The sequence below is a fragment of the Athene noctua genome, chromosome 18, assembly GCF_965140245.1.
Source record: "Athene noctua chromosome 18, bAthNoc1.hap1.1, whole genome shotgun sequence".
In the NCBI taxonomy this organism is placed as follows: domain Eukaryota; kingdom Metazoa; phylum Chordata; class Aves; order Strigiformes; family Strigidae; genus Athene; species Athene noctua.
In genome coordinates, this window is record NC_134054.1 from 6,025,822 (window position 1) to 6,042,241 (window position 16,420).

The window sequence follows — 16,420 nt, forward strand, 5'->3', positions numbered from 1 at the left end:
GGGCTTTGAGAGACTCATGATCTCACCTCCACCAGTTCTAATGGAGTTGGTGGCAGGCTGCCAGCAACCAGGCTACATATGTGTCATCACGTTAGACCAGAAGCAAGCGGGAGGAAGCTTGGCATGGGTGACTTGTCACAATATTCACTGTCTCGGAACTGCCTTGTCTGATGGGACTATGCTGGATAGGCTGGGACTTGGCCAGCTCAAAGCCTCTTACTGAAGATTGGCCTTTGTTCTGATTAAGAGAAAGAAACTATTTAAGGAGAAAAAGCTTTGGGTGCATTTGTGGGTTGTTTTTTGCTTGGAGGGCAGTGAAAGGAAAGGAGCTGTGATACCTTTCCCCTTTTGATCTCTGCTGTTGTTTACCCTCTGCATCGTGTTGGTGGAAGACTGTTCTTGCCAGCCAGGGACCTTGAGTGCCACTCCTGGTAGTGTCCGAGATCCCCACCACCCTAGCAGGAGGCCACAGACCCATTCACATGAGTGCTTCCCTTGCAATACCAGTCCACTGCATCTTGCAGGTCCCTGGTTGTCCAGCCTGGCCTCTGCAACCTGCTTGAAGTCAAAGCCTGCCTTCCCTGCTGCCTGCGTCAGGGTGGCTGCAGGTGAAGCTGGCCTGATGCCTTGGCAAGGCAGTACTGTGACCCTTGAACCTCAACCTTCTTGGCAGATATCAGGGCCCAGCAGTGTCTTGTCTCTGCCTCGGAGGGTGATTCACGGTAAAATTCCTCTCTTAACCCTTTGGTCTCCCCTTCTCTTGGCAGGTCTCATCCTAGTGAATGAGCCCTACTACAACGAGGCAGGCTTTGACAGCGACCGGGGTCTCCAGGAGGGCTACGAGAACAGCCGCTGCTACAATGAGATGACCCTGATCCGGGTGGTGCAGTCCATGATGCAGCTGCTGCGCAGGCCGGTGGAGGTCTTTGAGCACGAAATCCGTGAGCATTTTCGCTGCAACGGCTGGCGCCTGGTGTCCCGCATCGAGTCCTGGCTGGAGACGAACGAGCTGGTGGAGCGGAGCCACGAACAGGCCAACGGGGCGGATTCTGCCTCCCTTCTCTCTGCCTGTGGCACGCTGGCCGAGAGCCCTGGAGACAATGCGGGATCGCTGGGGGAATACGGCAGCAGCTCAGAGCAGGGGGCGGCCGCTGAGCTTTCCGACTCGGCGCTTGACGGGAAGGAGGAGCTGGACGAGTTGGAGTTCACAACCTCGACACCCAACGCTGGTGATCTCCAACAGTACTCAGACTCGGAGAGCACAGGCCAAGCCAGGGGGGTAGACCTGGCCAGAGACCGAACGGACGAGGGGAAGGCTGCCCAGGACTCTGCCTTGCAGCCTAGTGTGAAACCAAAGAAAAGGAGAAAGAGCTACAGGAGTTTCCTTCCGGAGAAGAGCGGTTACCCCGATATTGGGTTCCCCCTCTTCCCTTTGTCCAAGGGGTTCATTAAAAGCATCCGCGGTGTCTTGCAGCAGTACCGGGCTGCCTTAGCAGGGGCCAACATCCCAGAGTGGACAGAGGACAAATAAACTGTCAGGTTAGGGACAGGCAGGTGCAGGGGAGAAGGGAAAGCAGCAGAAAGGAATTTGGCAAACGCTGTTACCAGTAAACTGGCTTCTCCTTCCAGCTTTTCTTCCTCAGCTTGGTTTGTTCCAAAGAAGGTGGTAGGCCTGATTGCTCCTCCAAGGAAAGGTTGTCTAAGCATGAATAACTCTTTGCCCCCAGCCCTTCTTCCTTCCCCCTGTCCCATGTACGTGCTCCTCTTGCGAGTTTGACCCTGCCATGGTAAGATTTGAGACCTGCACAGAAGCAGTCTTGCAGCCACGTTCCCTCTGCACTTTCATCTTGGGGCACCTTTCCACACAAGGACTCTTCCCACCCAGCGCTACACCCAGCCGTTTGTTCTGGTGGGGTTCAAGCCAGGAGAAGTGATTGCTGTAGAATCTGGAAGTGAAGGGCAATGCCCTCCCAGTCTTTTATTTTTCTCTGTGTTACCATGGGTTTTATGAAGTCCACCCCAGCTTATATGTACTTAGACATTGGATTGTGTTTGCATTGAGGTTGTCTACACCATACGGAGTTGCGCTAGTCTTAGCTGTTCACCCATAGCTACGAGGTTCTTCCGATCAGGACTTGGTAGGCAGAGCCAGAGCTCTGCTGTAGCACCTGTGCTGCCCTGGCAGCGCTGCGGGGTTTCTATCCACTTCTGCAACTTCTGGTCGGCCTTTTGGAAGCAATTCTAGCCATCCCCACTTCTTTTTCTCCAGAGTAAGGCAAACTTCCCTTTCTCCACCATGCATGCCTGTCTTCTAGAAATACATGGGATTTAGGGTTCTGCCCTGATTACTTCGATATCCGCGTCTTTCGTTCCAGCCATCCTGGCTGTCACACAGCACTACACCTAACCCTGGATCTCATCCTCGCCTGGGCAGGCAGCAGCGAGTGATTTTTGGGGTGTACTGTAGATCTAGCAGCTAGTCTGGATGGTGAACCTGGCATGGCTGCTGCTTCTCTGTCATTTGGCTGTAGATGGGTATTTTGGAGCTGCTTGAGCCGGGCTCACCCAAGGGAAAGGAGCTGTCTTGTCCTGACGAGCTCCTGCTGTAGCAGCAGCAGTTAGTTGACCGTTCCTGTGCTGTTACTCAGCCAGCGACTGGAGCATGTCAGACACTGGCGTGGACTATTGCCGTTTCCCGCAGTGGCCGGGGCCCACTGTGGCCGGCAGCGTTGTGGGCACAGCACACGCTACTCCTGATCTCAAGTGCAGCACTGCCTGGCCACTCCGGGCAGTGCCTGGCGAGATCAGCCCGTGTTTCAGCAGCGAGAGCTGTCTGAGCTGGTGACCGTGAGCACTTTGAAGCAGTGACTTGCCAGAGTCTGCTGGTCAAGACACCTTCCTGAAGCCTCTTTTTCTGTGAGCATGCACTTACTGTCACTTCTGGAGCTGGGAGGTTGCACTCCAGCACTACTGCATTTGCCCAGTGTTTCAGCATTGGAGAAGCACCCACTTAGCATCCATGTGGAGCACGGTCTGTCAGGGAGAGTCCCCTGGTCCTTCCAGCCAGCACGGGGAGCTGGTGGTGCCAGGCTTCCCAGGAAGGAGTCTCTGAGCAGATGAGTCTGCCAGAAGGACAGAGCCAAACCTCTCCTTTGCTCTTGCTCGGTATGGCTGTGTCCCTTCCCCTGACCCGGGCCAGGGTCTGGCCTTCTCATTTTGAAACAGAGAACAGCAGGCGAATCTCGGCACGTTTGCACAGTGCTTTCTGCTCCTCCAAGCACCAGGGTCTGCACCTACTGACCCAAACCCCCCCACCCAGCTCCCTGCGCCTGTTATTTCCAGCTGCCCCCCACCCCCCCGGTGCTCCAGAGCCCTTCCATCACCATCCCCTGCTGGGATTTTAGCAGGCACATCCTGCTCCCGGTGCTCCGGAGGAAGCAGGGCTTGGCTGTGAGCACAGACCTGGGCCTGTAGAGCTCTCATAGCACTGGTCTGCAGGTGGATCAGCTGCGTGGCCGCTCTGGCCCTGCTCTGGCACCCAGAGCCGTCCCTGCCTGACAGGCAGGAGGTCTGGCAGCGTGGCAGACCCCTGTCGGAGTGCAGAGGTGTTTGGGGCCGCAGTGCAGGCTGCACGTGTAACCGGCGGCCGCTTCCTGGCTGTGGCTGGTGGTAAATGAATGAATCCCTTTGAGCCAGGAGCTGGTGTGTCCCAAGTTAAAGGGCTGATTGGGACCGAGGGGTGAGGCTGTTACTTCAGGGCAGGGGAAGGGCAGGCAGAGAGGCTTGTTCTGCAAATGATTAAACCTCTTACTCACCAGACAAAATTGTGGTTGGTGATCTACAGATACTGACTTCTTCTGTCTCCTGTGCCAGGCTGTGGCTGTCCTTAGCCCCACTGGCCATGGAGGAAGGGAGAAAACCCCTTAGGGCTGAGCTGTGGCTGGGGATGGAGGGATAGAGGAGCTCTGGGTTTCCCTGCTTTGCCCACCTTGTCTTCTCCGCAGCTCTCCTCTCACAGGGTGGGCGGGTGGCAGGGGCTGGTCAGGCTGCCCACCCACAGGGGGAGGAGGGCAGGCAGCTGGTGCTGCTGGGGTGAGCTGCGTGTCCTCCCTTTCGCTCAAGAAGTCTTTGTTTCCTCTGATCATAATCGAGAGCTTTTGCACAGGTTCCTGGGGCTTCCTTGGCCTTCTGGAAGGGGACACAACTCCCTGGCTGCCGCTACCCCTGGCATCGCTCACTCTGTAGCTGGCTGTCCCAAACTGAGGCGTGCACAGAGGTTTACAAATTTTCTAAAGCTTTTGATAATGTGAAGCTCCTGGGTGATGAGGTTGGTGGTGAGCACACTGCAGCTATGTAATTTTTTGTGTATGTATGTAATATTTAAGGGTAACAAAATTTAAAAGGCTAAAACCTTAAAAAAAAATTTAAAAACACACAAAAAAAGCCAAAGCATGATGCATATTGTTAGCCTTAAAACTGGCTACACGACTGTGTGATGTACAAATGAGAGCAGCCTGTAACTGTTTTAAGTGCTGGGGTTAGGGAAGAAGCATTACAAAATCAGTTTGTAGCCTTGATTCTGTACAGTATTTAATGAAAAAAAAAAAAGACCTGACTATTGAGGCCATGCTTAGAGGTGTGTTGTTCACGTGCAGATGTGGATGCTTGGTTGCTTATGATATATGTATAAAGTGCTGTGTGACCATTAAAACTTTTTTTACCTGCAGAATTTTTTTTTTTTTTGTTTGGCTAACCAAGGTGTAATAAAGGAGGGAAGATGACTTGCCATTAAATTTTGCCTCTGTGAGTAGTTCTGACTGTTGTCTCTTTCTTTCTCCCCCCTGCCATGCTTTGGCACTTGCCCTGGGCTGGACGGGCTCCCGCTGGCTGAGCCCAAGGGCGTGGGGAGGGCAGCGAGGCCGGAGGGAGCCAGGCAGATCTGGCAGTGAGGGGCTGCCCCTCTGGCTCTCCAGGACCTCGCTCCCCAAAACCCTGATTCACGAGGCATCTGTCAGGCTTTTTTTTGTTTGTTTTCCCTGTGCTTTGCTGGCACGGGGTGCACACAGGCTGCCGGTGGCTCGGCCTGTGCCGCAGCACAGCTGGTGGCAAGCCCACGGCTGCTCTGGCAGATGGGGTCAGACCTGGGGCAAAGCAAAACCCTTTGCAGCCCCCGGAGCCTGGCAGGGGGGCTGGTGGGCCCTGGCACCTCTCCCCTGGCGCTGCCCTCCCAGCCCCTCGACCCAGCACAGGTAAGTGTGTGATGGGAGGCAAATGCAGCCGTGTCCAGCCAAGGACCTCCTGCCCCTCCTGGGTGCTGGGGGGGTGTTTGACCCCCACGGACATTTGCCCCCAGGGCTGCTCTGCCTGGCCCCATTCTGCCTGCACGGGCAGGGTCCAAGGGGACCGGTACAGGCAGAGGACAGGGGCAGCGCTGTCAGACTTGCAGCTTTGCTGGAGTTGTTCAAAACCAGCAACCATCTGCCTCTGGAGGGGTGTGTGGCTGCTGCTGCCACCTCCCTTGGGTGGCAGGAGCGAGGGGCTGCACGGGCAGAGCTGGGGCGGGGCTCCAGGTTCTAGAAGTGGTCGGGTCAAGGAAGAGATTTGTGCAGCAAAACCTGGGAAAGGGATGGCACGGGCAAACCCAACCAACCTGCTGCTGTGAGCAATCCAGCTGTCTGTGGGAGAGCCCTGGAGGGGACTCCAGGGAGCCTTTTGGGTGCTGCAGTCCCCAAGGGCTCAGCTCTGTGAACTGTCCCACTTGAGGAGGCAGCCGAGAGCTCTGAGCCCGTCCCCTACCCCGGGCTCTCCCTGCAGCCCCCTCCGGCAGTGGCGGCTGTTCCACACGGTTAGAGTTCAGCGAAGCATGGCTCAGCCTGTTCTTAGGCCTGGCCTAATGCCACGGGAGAAATAACTTTATTTTGGGAGGTGGTTCCCAGCTGCTGCTTGCCTTGCTGGCCCGGGAACTGCTCGACTCCCCAGGAGCCAGTGGGGACGTGGCCGGGGGGAACAATCGTGCTTTTCTTTCCCGGTTCCGCAATCCTAATTGCATAGTTTGCAGATGAATAAATGCAAACAGCCACCACTGTTTACTCTCCTACTTTGTACTTGAGCGCTGTAAATGAGGTTTAATTACTGCAATTTTATACCAAATACGCTCAGTAATCCGCCCCCAGGCAATCCCCCGGGCAGGGACCTGTTGCAGAGCTCCAGCTGGCCCCGGGCTGCCCGGGAAGGGGGATGCTCGAGTTCCCCGTAGGGCCCCTGCTCCCGGCAGAAAGCCAAACCCCTCGGTTCCAACAACCCCCTCCTTGAATCTCTTTTCTGACCCCTTCCCTGGGCTCGCTCAGAGGCGCTGAACCTTCCCCAGGATGGCCCAAAGCATTGCTGCAGGGCTGAGCTCCCTGGATTTGATCAGCCCCTGTGCAAGGCTGAGCAGGGAGGCACTGGTGCACCCCAAAAATCAGGTTTGGTGACAGCAGTGCCCTGTGTCCTGCTTCTGAGGTGTTTTCCGTGGGAGCATCTCCTGGGCCATCATTCCAGACTGCTCCTGGCCCCAAGATATCAGGGTCTGGCAGCACGGGCAGGATCCTGGGAAGCGAAGGGCCACGGTGCTGAGCTAAACTTGTCCTGACGGCCACGTGGCCAGGCTGTGTGTGACCCCAGCCCGGGGTGACAGCACCCCTGCCCCACCCTGCCCACAGCCAGGAACCCAGATTTAAAACCCAGGGGGCACTTTTTTTGCAAACACTAGATATTTATTGCATTTCTCACAAGAATAAATTCTGCTTCTACAGGAAGCTTTGGGTAGAAATGTTCTTAAAAAAGCCATTTTCTTGTATTAGACATATTGGTCCTGACCATCTCTGGGGGGTGGCACTGGCTCCGCGGCGGGGACACGAGCGCTGCCACCGTGTGCGTCTGAGCCAGGGAGGGGACGGGGCTGTGCCGGCGCAGCCGCTCAGGGCCAGGATTTCGTACCGGGATAGGCCGCGCTGGCGTCTCGCCGGCACCAAGTACCTGATGGGGCTCGCAGCTCATTTTTGGGGCAGTGCTGGTGGCTGTCCCAAGGGGGTAAAGCTAAGCATGGGGGCAAGCGAGGGGACGAGTGCCCGCAGCCCCCAACACCTATTGCTATGGGAGGAGGAGGAGGTTCCTGAGTGGGAGGAAGGCTCTGCCGCCCTCGTGCTGGGCCGTGCCGGCAGCTCAGCGCTGCGGGGAGGGGCGAACCTGGCCCCTCAGGAGCCGCTGAGGACGCGGCAGAGGCGGGCGTGTATCTGGCCCTGCACCGGCTCGCAGGCCAGCGCCTCGCCATCCACCGTCATGATGCCCGCGGCCGCCCGTGGCTCCAGGCGGAAAGCCCGGACAGGGACATAGTGCAGGTGGGGACAGTTCAAGTCCAGGTGGGTCCCCCTGGCCATGGCCAGGAAAATCTTCAGCAGTGCCACACGGCTGATGCCGGCCTTCAGGTAGAAGAGGTGGATGCAGCCGTCGTGCAGCTGGGCCGCTGGTGCCATCAGCAGGTTGGTGCCCAGGTGGGACTGGTAGATGGCGTAAACGGAGACAAACTCCTCCTCGGGCACCACCGTCCAGTGCGGCGGCACCGGCTGGCACAGTGGCACCAGCAGCGAGTCGCTGGGCCGAGCCCCGGGCGCATCCGTCCCCGCCGGCGGCGCGGTGTGACCAGCCTGGCCGTTGGTGATGGGCGCATGGGGGTCCCTGGGTGCTGGGGAGGTGTCCTGCTCGGGGACGGCAGGCAGGTAGGACAGGCGGCCCTGGTACACCCGCAGCTTGGCCAGGCACTGGAGGGTGCCCAGGGTGAAGCGGGCATTGCCCAGCCGGCGGTACTTCTCACTGTCGATGTCCACGTCCGAGATGAAGCCCCAGCCGAAGCCGAGGAAGGAGAAGAGGCGCTTGCCTGAGGCCGTGCTCAGCGAGACCAGGTCCATCTGTGTGTGCAGCCCCTTGCACAGGATGAAGGTGCAGTTTGTCAGCAGCTTCTTCTTGGCGACGTGATCATTGCTGCAGGGGATGAAGAGGGTGAGTTTAGCCTGGACCCAGCTTGGGGCCTCTGTGTGCAACCCACCTTGGGTCACGGCTGGGACATATCCCAGCTGGGTGACAGTGTTCCCCTGGGACAGCTGCTGGGAGAGGGTTTGGTGGGGATGGGAAGGATAAAACAGCTCCTGAAAGAGGGAACTGAGTTGGGGCTGCTGGGCCAGGGCAGTCCCAGTCCCTGCCCTCCCCACAGCAGGATCAGCTGTGCCCCAGGGTGGATCGTTTAGGGTAAAGCTTTGCCAGGCTCAGTCCAGAGAGCAGAAAGGCTGGGGCGGGGGGGGAGCTGGGGACAAAGGGACACACGCTGGTGTTCGCAGGGACTGGCTGGGGCTGGGCAGCACCTGCCTGCGGGGTGGTGGAGGCCCAGGTGGGCACCCCTGTGCTAGGCATCCCTGCACCCAGCACCCCCCCCGGGCTGGAGCCACACTCAGCCTTTCACTCCCCTCATCCCCCCCCCGGCTCGGTGCGGTGCCAGCAGTGGGTGCCCCCACGGTGTCAGGACTCACCCTGCGTAGTGGTTGATGGAGGCAGCCAGGGCGTTGCCAGAGCCCCCCGGCAGGATGCACAGCGGCTTCTTCATGGTGTCCTGCCAGTCCAGCCGCTCCATCAGCCCATTCACCACCTGCAGGGAGGGAGGGACCTGCTGGCACCCAGGGCTGGGCCAGGGACCCGCTGGGAGCAGAGCCCACGGTGCCCACGGGGCCCTCGGGCAGGGCAGGACCGAGGCCATGGCTGCCCGGCTTTGCTCCAAGCTAGGTGCCACCTCTCCTTCACCATTCCCTGCCCACTTTTGTGTCTCCAAGCTTGGCTCCTGCCGCAGGCACCCCTCTCCTCGCAGCTCTCTGTCCACCCTGGCCGGGAGGCTGCCCCACGGTGCCCCTCACCTCATACAGCAGCCCGTCCCCAGCCATGACCACCAGCGTGTCCCACTGCGACAGGTCCTCATCCCGCACCTTCTCGTGTGCGTGGTGGGGTCTCTCTGCAGGTGAAAGTAGAGAGAGTCGAGCATCGCCCTCCATCCCTCTGCCCTCGCCCAGACAGTGACCCCAGCTCCATTGCCCCCACGGGGGTCCCAGCCCCAGGGGTGCAGGAGGTCAGGCAGTCACCCCCACTGAGCGCAGCCAACCCCCCCATCGCATCGTCCAAACCATCGCTGGAGCCACGGCAATGCGGGGGGAGCGCGAGGCCCTTGGAGGAGCCTGTCCCAGGGCGGCAGCACCCAGGCAGGATCCTGGGAAGGGAGGAGGAGGAGGAGGTGGAGCTGCTCACAGACTCACCAGTGACGAAGACGGTGGTGGCGATGTCGGCCTCAGCCAGCATGGGCTGCACCACGGCCTGGAAGTCCTCGAGCGCGCGGCCGGCACCACTCTGTGGGTTCAGCAGCACCAGGGCACGGCAGGGCCGGGGCAGCACCCCATAGCTGTCACCTGGGCGGGGGGAGAGCAGGGCTTAGGGCACCGGGGCCGAGGTGCTGCCCAGGGAGGGCAGCCCCAGGGGATGAGGAGCTGCCCCCAGATCCCCACAAGCTCCCTGGGCCACCTCCGTACCCAGAGGTGAGCAGGGATGGAGGATCTCTCCTGGGGAGGTGGCAGGGACACGGGGTCCTGCAGGGACTTGGAGCTCTCCCACAATCACCAGAGATGTTTTATGCCCAGGCCGGAGACTCGCAACAAGCCAGTGATGCCGCAGAGGAGCCGGGGCTCTGCTGCGCCCAACGGCCCTGTGCCGCGGGGCGCTGCTGGCTGTGCTCTCGGACACGCTGAGACAGGGAAGGTGGAAGCAAAGGGGAGGTTTGAAACCCAACCCCCGCTGGGGCACCCGGCCCCAAACACCCTCAGCTCTGAGTTTTCCCTGCTGGGCCCCACGGATCAGTCCCCAGAGCACCCGGAGCCAAGCGCGGGGAGGGGGAGCTGTGAGGGCCAGGGGGACTCGAGGTCCCAACTCCCCACATCCACCCCAGATGGAGCCGGGCCAGGACAGACACCTGCACCGACAGACGGACACTTCTGCTTCCCCTGCTCCCCACGGGGCTCAGGTTTCACATGCGAGGGCCCGGGTTGGGCTGTAATTACAAGCCTGGCAGGGATCCACATCCCTCTGCCCCCTCTCCGCTAACTTCCAGCCCCCCTATCCCCCCCAAGCCCAGTGGTCCCCGTGCGGGGGGACGGGGTGAGCCCTGGCTGCAGATGCCCCATGAGGGAGGCGCAGGGAGGAGGAGTGACGTGATGGCACCCAGGGGTGCTGGTGACAGCGTGCTTGAGGGCAGGACCCCTGTGTGCTGCTTGGGCACCCCAAGCCCCAAAATGAGCAGGGCAGAGTGCCTCGAGCTCCTGCAGCGCCTCTGGAAAGTCCCGGCCCTGCAGAGGGAAGCCAGTTTTGTGGGGGTGGGGACGTCCCCTCCCGCTCTGTGCCCTGACCTGGGGCCCAGCGGGACAGCGTGGGGGCTGGTCTGCTGACTCAGCAGAAATTGCTGCTCTGTCAGGGGCTGAGTCAACCAAGCAGATGACATTTCCCAGCACTACCCCCAGGCCAGGAACCCCTCTCTAACCTAGGGCAGGAGGGCTGGGTCCAACCACCCGCCCCCCCCCTCTTGTCTGTACACTTTGATTTGAGCCATCTGAACATGCAGGCAGCAGTTTTACAGCTAAACCCCCTCCTGCTGCCCACACCAGGGATGGAGGCAAGGCGAGGGGATCCTGGGGCAATGGAGGTCCCCACATGTGCCAACTCCCTGAGGTGACACCCAGCATCACACTGGTCACGGCCACGCCAGGGGCTTCCCCGTGGGCCGGCAGAGCTCCACGAGCTGCCTGGAGCATCCCATGGCTGTGCCCATCCCAGCCGTGGGGAGCACACAGAGCGCTCCTGATTTCAGCACCGTCAGGCTGATTTTCTGCCCCTGGGAATGATCCGGTGAGGCCATCACCCACCTGCTTGGGACCTGCCACCGAGCCCACAGCAAAGGTCTGTCTGCCCATGGGAGCCCCGTCAGCCAGGGCTGAGCCTGGGTGCAGGTGCTGGCTCTGGGCCGGCTCTCCCTGCTGCCACCCAGGGCCAGAGGAAGCCACCCGCTGCCCCCCTCCCTCCCCGGCCCCTTATCAGTGGGTGCCAGACGCGAGGAGACCAGCTGCCCTTGGGGACAGTGGTGAAGTGCCACAAGCAGAGGCCACCCCAGCTTGGGTCAGGGATAACGGGCAGCAACCCCGGGGATGGGCTGGCCCCTCTCCTGCCCCTCCGGAGCCTTCCCTGGTCACAACCGGCATTAAAATCCCCTATTGACAAACACAGCCGAGCCCCCAGGACAGGGGCCTCAAGCCCCAGCTGCCGGAGGCAGGTGATGGAGGGGCTTTTTCCTCTCTTCCCCCCACCCCCCTTCATCCCTGGAGGATGCAGAGTGAGAGCAAGAGGCACAAGAATCTAAATGCAATTTTTAAACCCACAGCATTTTAAAGCCCCATCATTTCTGACATGCACACAGACCTGCAGCTGGGTCTTGCCTGAAAATCCTGCCTGGACCTGTGGCTGCAGGCCCATGGCCTCCCTGGGCAGTGGGGTACATCTGGGACCCCAGGGACCTGCTCCTCGGCTGGAGGGGGAAAGGCAAACCCTGCTCAGGGCACAGAGGGATGCCGTGACTCCATCACAAGGCAGATTGCTGGTACCCGGGTGTGAACAGGGATGGGGACGTGATCCCGATGTGGGACCAGTGACACCAGCAGCACCAGGCTCAGCCCAGGCTCCCGTGGCAGAAGTGGAGAGTGGTGCTTCAGAGCCGGAGCCGGCAGCAGCGATGTCCAGGCAGAGGGGACAGATTTCAGCAGCATCCCCTTCCCTTGCGCAACACTGGCCGGCCCCTGGCATCTCAGCGAGGCTCAGCCACTTCCCGGCACAGTGCGGTTGCTTTCAACCTCAAACGCCGCGCAGAGCAGACACTGAGTCAGCAGGAGGAAGGGGCTCCAGCTGCTGCCAGCGCACAAACTCTGCTCTCCCCCCTCCGCCCGCATCCCCCCATGGGACACGTGTCCTGGCAGCACTCAGGCAGGGACCACGCTGCCGCGGCTCCGCCATCAGCAGCCCCAGCTGCTCCGTTGTGTCCTCACATCCTTCTGGAAACCCTCCAAGCACAGGGAACAGTGTGACAAGCTGGCGGGGGACAGGGCTGTCCTGCCCGGTGACCCAGCTGGCCTGAGGCTGCATCCCCTCTCCGCAGTGTCACCTCCGCACACCGAGGGGACGAGCATGGCAAAGGAGTCCCCCACAACAGGGGCCTGTGGCAGGGCCAGTCCCACTCACTGCTGGCAGCGCTCAACTGCAGCTCAGTGCCACGGCCCAGGGGATGATTTCCCCATCAGGACACAACTCCAGGGGCTGTTTTCTCCCCCCTGCAGGCAGCCCCAGCTCTGGGGTTATTCACCGCTGAGGGACTTTTTTTTGGTCCCCTTGGGGTGAAATAAGGAGGGAGAAGCATCCTCCCTGCTGTAGCTCTCCCCAGGGCTTTTATCCCAGGGGGTGCTGGAGCTGAGAGGGCAGCGGGACGGGATGGCTGGTGGCCCCACAGGGATGGGGTGGCAGGATTGCTTCACACAGACTCACACGCAGCTTCCCGGCACGGCCTTATCGGTCCCGCACACGCCGCGATGCCGCTCGTGAGGGTGCGTGCGAGCACAGGGTGTGGCGAGAGGCATTTTTAGCTCTGTCCCAAACTGGGGGAGGAGGTTTGCAAATCCTGCTGGCCCTCAGCTAGAAAAATAACCGCAAAATCCCACACCGCCTTTGCCGTCCTCCTTCCTCCGGCTCCCCCGAGGCTCCTGCCATGCAATGAGCTGCTCCTGCCCCAGCACCCTCGCACCGCCTGCAAAAAGGCGAGGGCTTTAAAATGCCTGGAGACCTACAGCTGCAGAGTTCAGTCTGGAAATAGAGCCGAGGAACTGGTTTCACCCTCACCCATTTCCACTGGATTTTTTTATTCTTTAGGAAGAGTAGCAGAAAGTTGTTTTGTAGCTGCAGGTCATGTAAAAAATCTGCATTTTAAAATCCAAGCAGGGAAGAGTTGGGCTAAATGTGATTTGACAGGATCCCTCTAACCGCATGCCTCTTAATTTCCAAGTCTGATCAGTGGGACTGGACAGCTAAATAAATGAAGTAGTGCATATAATTGAATCTCTGCTCAGATGCTCAAATATATGCCAGCCTGCCCTGCCCTGACTGCAGGGGCTGGGGGACTTGGCCCCCGAACCAGCCGCTCCCCTTTGAGCTGGTGGCAGCTCCGGGGGGGGACTGAAACCCGGACCTCTCCGTCCTGCCCCGGGACCGCGGGCGGGTCTTGGGGGAGTCCCGGGGGATTCGCTGGCTCCCAAGTGATGGATGGGACCTGCCGGGGACGGTGTCTGGCTCCCGTTCCTCCCTGCGTCAGCAACGATGACTTTTTTTTTTTTTTTTTTCCTTTCGTTAACATGCTGCCCTTTGGAGCTTTCCTAGTTATCAAACCAAAGCGATGCGGAGGGAAGCGGGGGGCGGGGGGTGTCGTGCAAAGGAACCCCGTGGTGCGACCACGTCCCTGCTCCCCCTTCGACTTAAGGGCGAAAGGGGGGAGAAGCCACCCCTGTCCCCGCGGCTGTGCACAGGGATGTCCCCGTCCCCCCAGGCCCGGGGCGATCCGGGTGACCTCGCGGGGATGGGGGTCCCTCCTCGCCCCCGACCGGTCCCTTCGGGGCCCGACCGCGGCGCCAGCCGCGTCCCCAGGCCGCTCCTCGGGGACACCCGTCCCGCGTGGGGACGGGGCAAGGCAGGGCTGGCGGCTCCCACGCCCTCGGGTGGCCGCTGGCCCCGGTGGCGAGGCTCGCTCCGTCGGGCGGAGCGGACGCGGGTGGGTGGGTGTCCGTCCGGGTGCGTGTGTGTGCAGCGTGGGGCGGCTCGGTACTCACCGTCCTGCGTGGGCACGGCGGGCACCGAGAGCTCGCGGATCCGCCGGCTCCAGGCCTGGGCGATGCGCAGGTTGCCCTCGGCGTCGGGGCCCAGGCAGACGCGGAAGGTCCGCTCCAGGCGCTGGCGGGCGGGCGAGCCCCAGCGCGGCTCGCGGAGCGGGTAACACACCAGCGAGAAGCAGGCGGCGGCGGCGGCGGCGGGGAAGGCGGCGGAGCCCACGCAGTCGGCCAGGCGGAGCGCGGCGTCGGGACCGGGCGAGCCCCCGGGGCAGCCGCCGGGACGCCGCACCTGCAGCTCCCGCGCCGTCAGAGCCAGCGAGCAGGCGGCAGCACCGGGGCTCGGTCCCGCACCGAAGATGCCTTGAAGTAATACCGGGCCCCCCCCGGGCTCCGGGGGAGCGCGGCGGCCGGCGGCCATCGGCGGCGGAACCCGAACGGGAGCGGGACGCACCGGGGAGCGCCGCCCGCCGCTGCTCGCTGCTGACACCCGCCGCGCCGCCCGGCAATGGCAGGCGGGGCGGCCCCATTCATAAAATTTAACCCGCGCACAGCCCCCTCCCCGGGGTGGGGGGGCCCGTCCCGGGGCTGCCCCCAGCCCCCCCCACTCCCGCTCCTGCCTCAGTTTCCCCAAGCGCCGCCCCGCGCTCCCGGCCGGCAGCTCCCACGGGTGGGCAGCGAGGGGACACACACACGACCCGCCGTGGGTGCCTCTGCCCTGCCGGGGTGGGTGTCCGGCGTGGGTGCTCCCCCGGTCCTGGGGCTGGCACGGCACCGACCCGCGCTCCCACCGGGAGAGCAGCGGCAAAGCACCGGGCAGCCGCGCCAGCCCACGCGGGGCTGAGCAGCGGTTAAACGCCATCTCTGCATCTCTCCGGCCGGGACAGGGCGAGAGGAGTGGGGCGGGTGCCTGGAGAAATCGGGGTACGGCGAGGGATGAGGACGACAGCGGGCAGCCGGCGAGGGACACCTCCGGGAGGGCGGATGGAGGGGGACGATGTCCTGCCCGTCACTGGTGGCCCCATCAGGTATCGGTGAGGGCTGGAGGATGCCAGGGGCAGGGAGCCCCGTGGAGGGAGGTGGGCAGTGCTCTGAACCCCACCTCGGGGCACCAGGGAGCTGGGACAGAGCCCAGGGGACCTGCCTGGAGGGTGCCAGCACGGCTGGGAGCCGCTCGGTGCCCGCGGTGGCTGGCAAAAATCACTGACAGCAGCTTCTGATGGTGACGGGACTGACCTTCCCCCTCCCGAGGGGCTGCTGGGCTCCAGGGGGGATGGCCCAGCTCAACAATGATTTTTTTTTTTGCCAGCCCCATGGATGTAGCTCTGCTCCACACTCTCCAGCTGGCCCTTTGCTCTCCTGAGGCCCCATCTAAAGCAGAGCTGCGCCGGCAAGCGGGTGATAAGCACTCGGACAAGAGCTGGGGGAATGGTAAGGCAGATGGAGAGATGCCCCAGTCCCTCCCTCCGCTCTCCTGGGCCTTGCCCCTTCCTCATCCCTCAGACCACCCTTCGTGGCAGTGTTCATGCAGGTTGCGCACGCCGGGTGCTGCTGGGCTGGCAGCAGCCTGACACCCCGTAACCTTGAGCTCGCACCTCGGGGAGGCATCGCTCTTCACACTCACAGCAGTTTAATTAGCGGTGAGCCCTTGGCCCTCTGTCCCCAGTTAAACCCACTGAAACTGGCCAAAAATTGCAGGGAGGGCACAGGATGGGCACATAATGTGGTTAAGCCTTGCTTTCCCAGAGTGACCTAAAACAAGAGCCGAGGTGCCATGATTTGGAGCATTGCGCTTTCCAGAAAGACTCCCCTGGGGGCTATGGGTTCAAACTGATGCTTGGGCAGGGGGGGCAAAACCCAAAACCCACTTCCACCCGTTTGCTGGCTGATGCTTTCGACTGGAGAACCGGAGCCCCCACATCTGTTTCTGGGTGAGATTTGGGCACGGGCACTTCCCCGGCTGCTGCCCTGCCACGGGTCCAGCGTTTGTAAACATCCCTGCGGTCCTCAGCAAGGTGTCACCGGAGGAAATAGCTGGCTGCTGAGGAGTGCAGCACCCTGACCTACCCCTCACCCTTCTCGGTGACTAATCCACTCCCGATTTCCGCTCAGGAAGGCACGAGATGTGGTGGGAGGATGTGAGAGCAGCTGTCAAGCCACTCCTGGCAGGTGCCTTGGGCTGACGGGGCTGCTCTGGGCTCTGTCCTCCCGTGCTACATCCGTCGGTGGCCCCATGCCGCAGGGATCCTCTTGCCCTGGCTGCCTGTGCTTTAAATAGGAGTCAGATGCCCAGCTGGGCTCTGCTTGCCACAGCCATGCTGTGGGCTGGGGAGAAGGGCTGAGAGCAGCTCCCTCACGAGCCATTGAAGGCGGCAATGCCACCACGCTCGGACACGGGAAGGGTTAGTGCAGGGATACTGGTGGGGGGGGTGCCCAGGGCAGGG

At 61.6% G+C, this 16,420-nt stretch overlaps 2 protein-coding genes across 2 annotated transcripts in view; one reads left to right on the plus strand and one right to left on the minus strand.

Annotated features, from left to right (window-relative positions):
• UBE2O (ubiquitin conjugating enzyme E2 O) overlaps positions 1–4,810 on the plus strand; it is a 65,925-nt gene extending 61,115 nt beyond the window's left edge. Inside the window, exon 18 of the mRNA XM_074921692.1 lies at positions 768–4,810. Coding sequence (XP_074777793.1) covers positions 768–1,531 — 764 coding nt within the window. The 3' untranslated portion in view covers positions 1,532–4,810. The remainder of the gene's footprint in view (positions 1–767) is intronic.
• Positions 4,811–6,759: 1,949 nt separating this feature from the next.
• Positions 6,760–14,447, minus strand: SPHK1 (sphingosine kinase 1). The gene is made up of 5 exons (XM_074921894.1): positions 13,980–14,447; positions 9,333–9,482; positions 8,940–9,034; positions 8,562–8,677; positions 6,760–8,019 (listed from the first exon to the last, which is right to left on the minus strand). Exons 1-5 carry the CDS (start codon positions 14,395–14,397, stop codon positions 7,236–7,238), a joined length of 1,563 nt encoding a protein of 520 aa, XP_074777995.1. The 5' UTR covers positions 14,398–14,447; the 3' UTR covers positions 6,760–7,235.
• Between the last annotated feature and the right edge of the window lie 1,973 nt (positions 14,448–16,420).

What these genes read in the sequence shown, in the direction of transcription:
- SPHK1 (XM_074921894.1), bottom strand. Translation starts at nt 14,397, where the DNA reads ATGGCCGCCGGCCGCCGCGCTCCCCCGGAGCCCGGGGGGGGCCCGGTA. An exon ending in GGGACGGGCTGCTGTATGAG is followed by an intron (nt 8,678 to 8,939) that starts GTGAGGGGCACC and finishes CCCTCCCTGCAG; the next exon opens with GTGGTGAATGGGCTGATGGA. An exon ending in TCCATCAACCACTACGCAGG is followed by an intron (nt 8,020 to 8,561) that starts GTGAGTCCTGAC and finishes CATCCCCTGCAG; the next exon opens with CAATGATCACGTCGCCAAGA.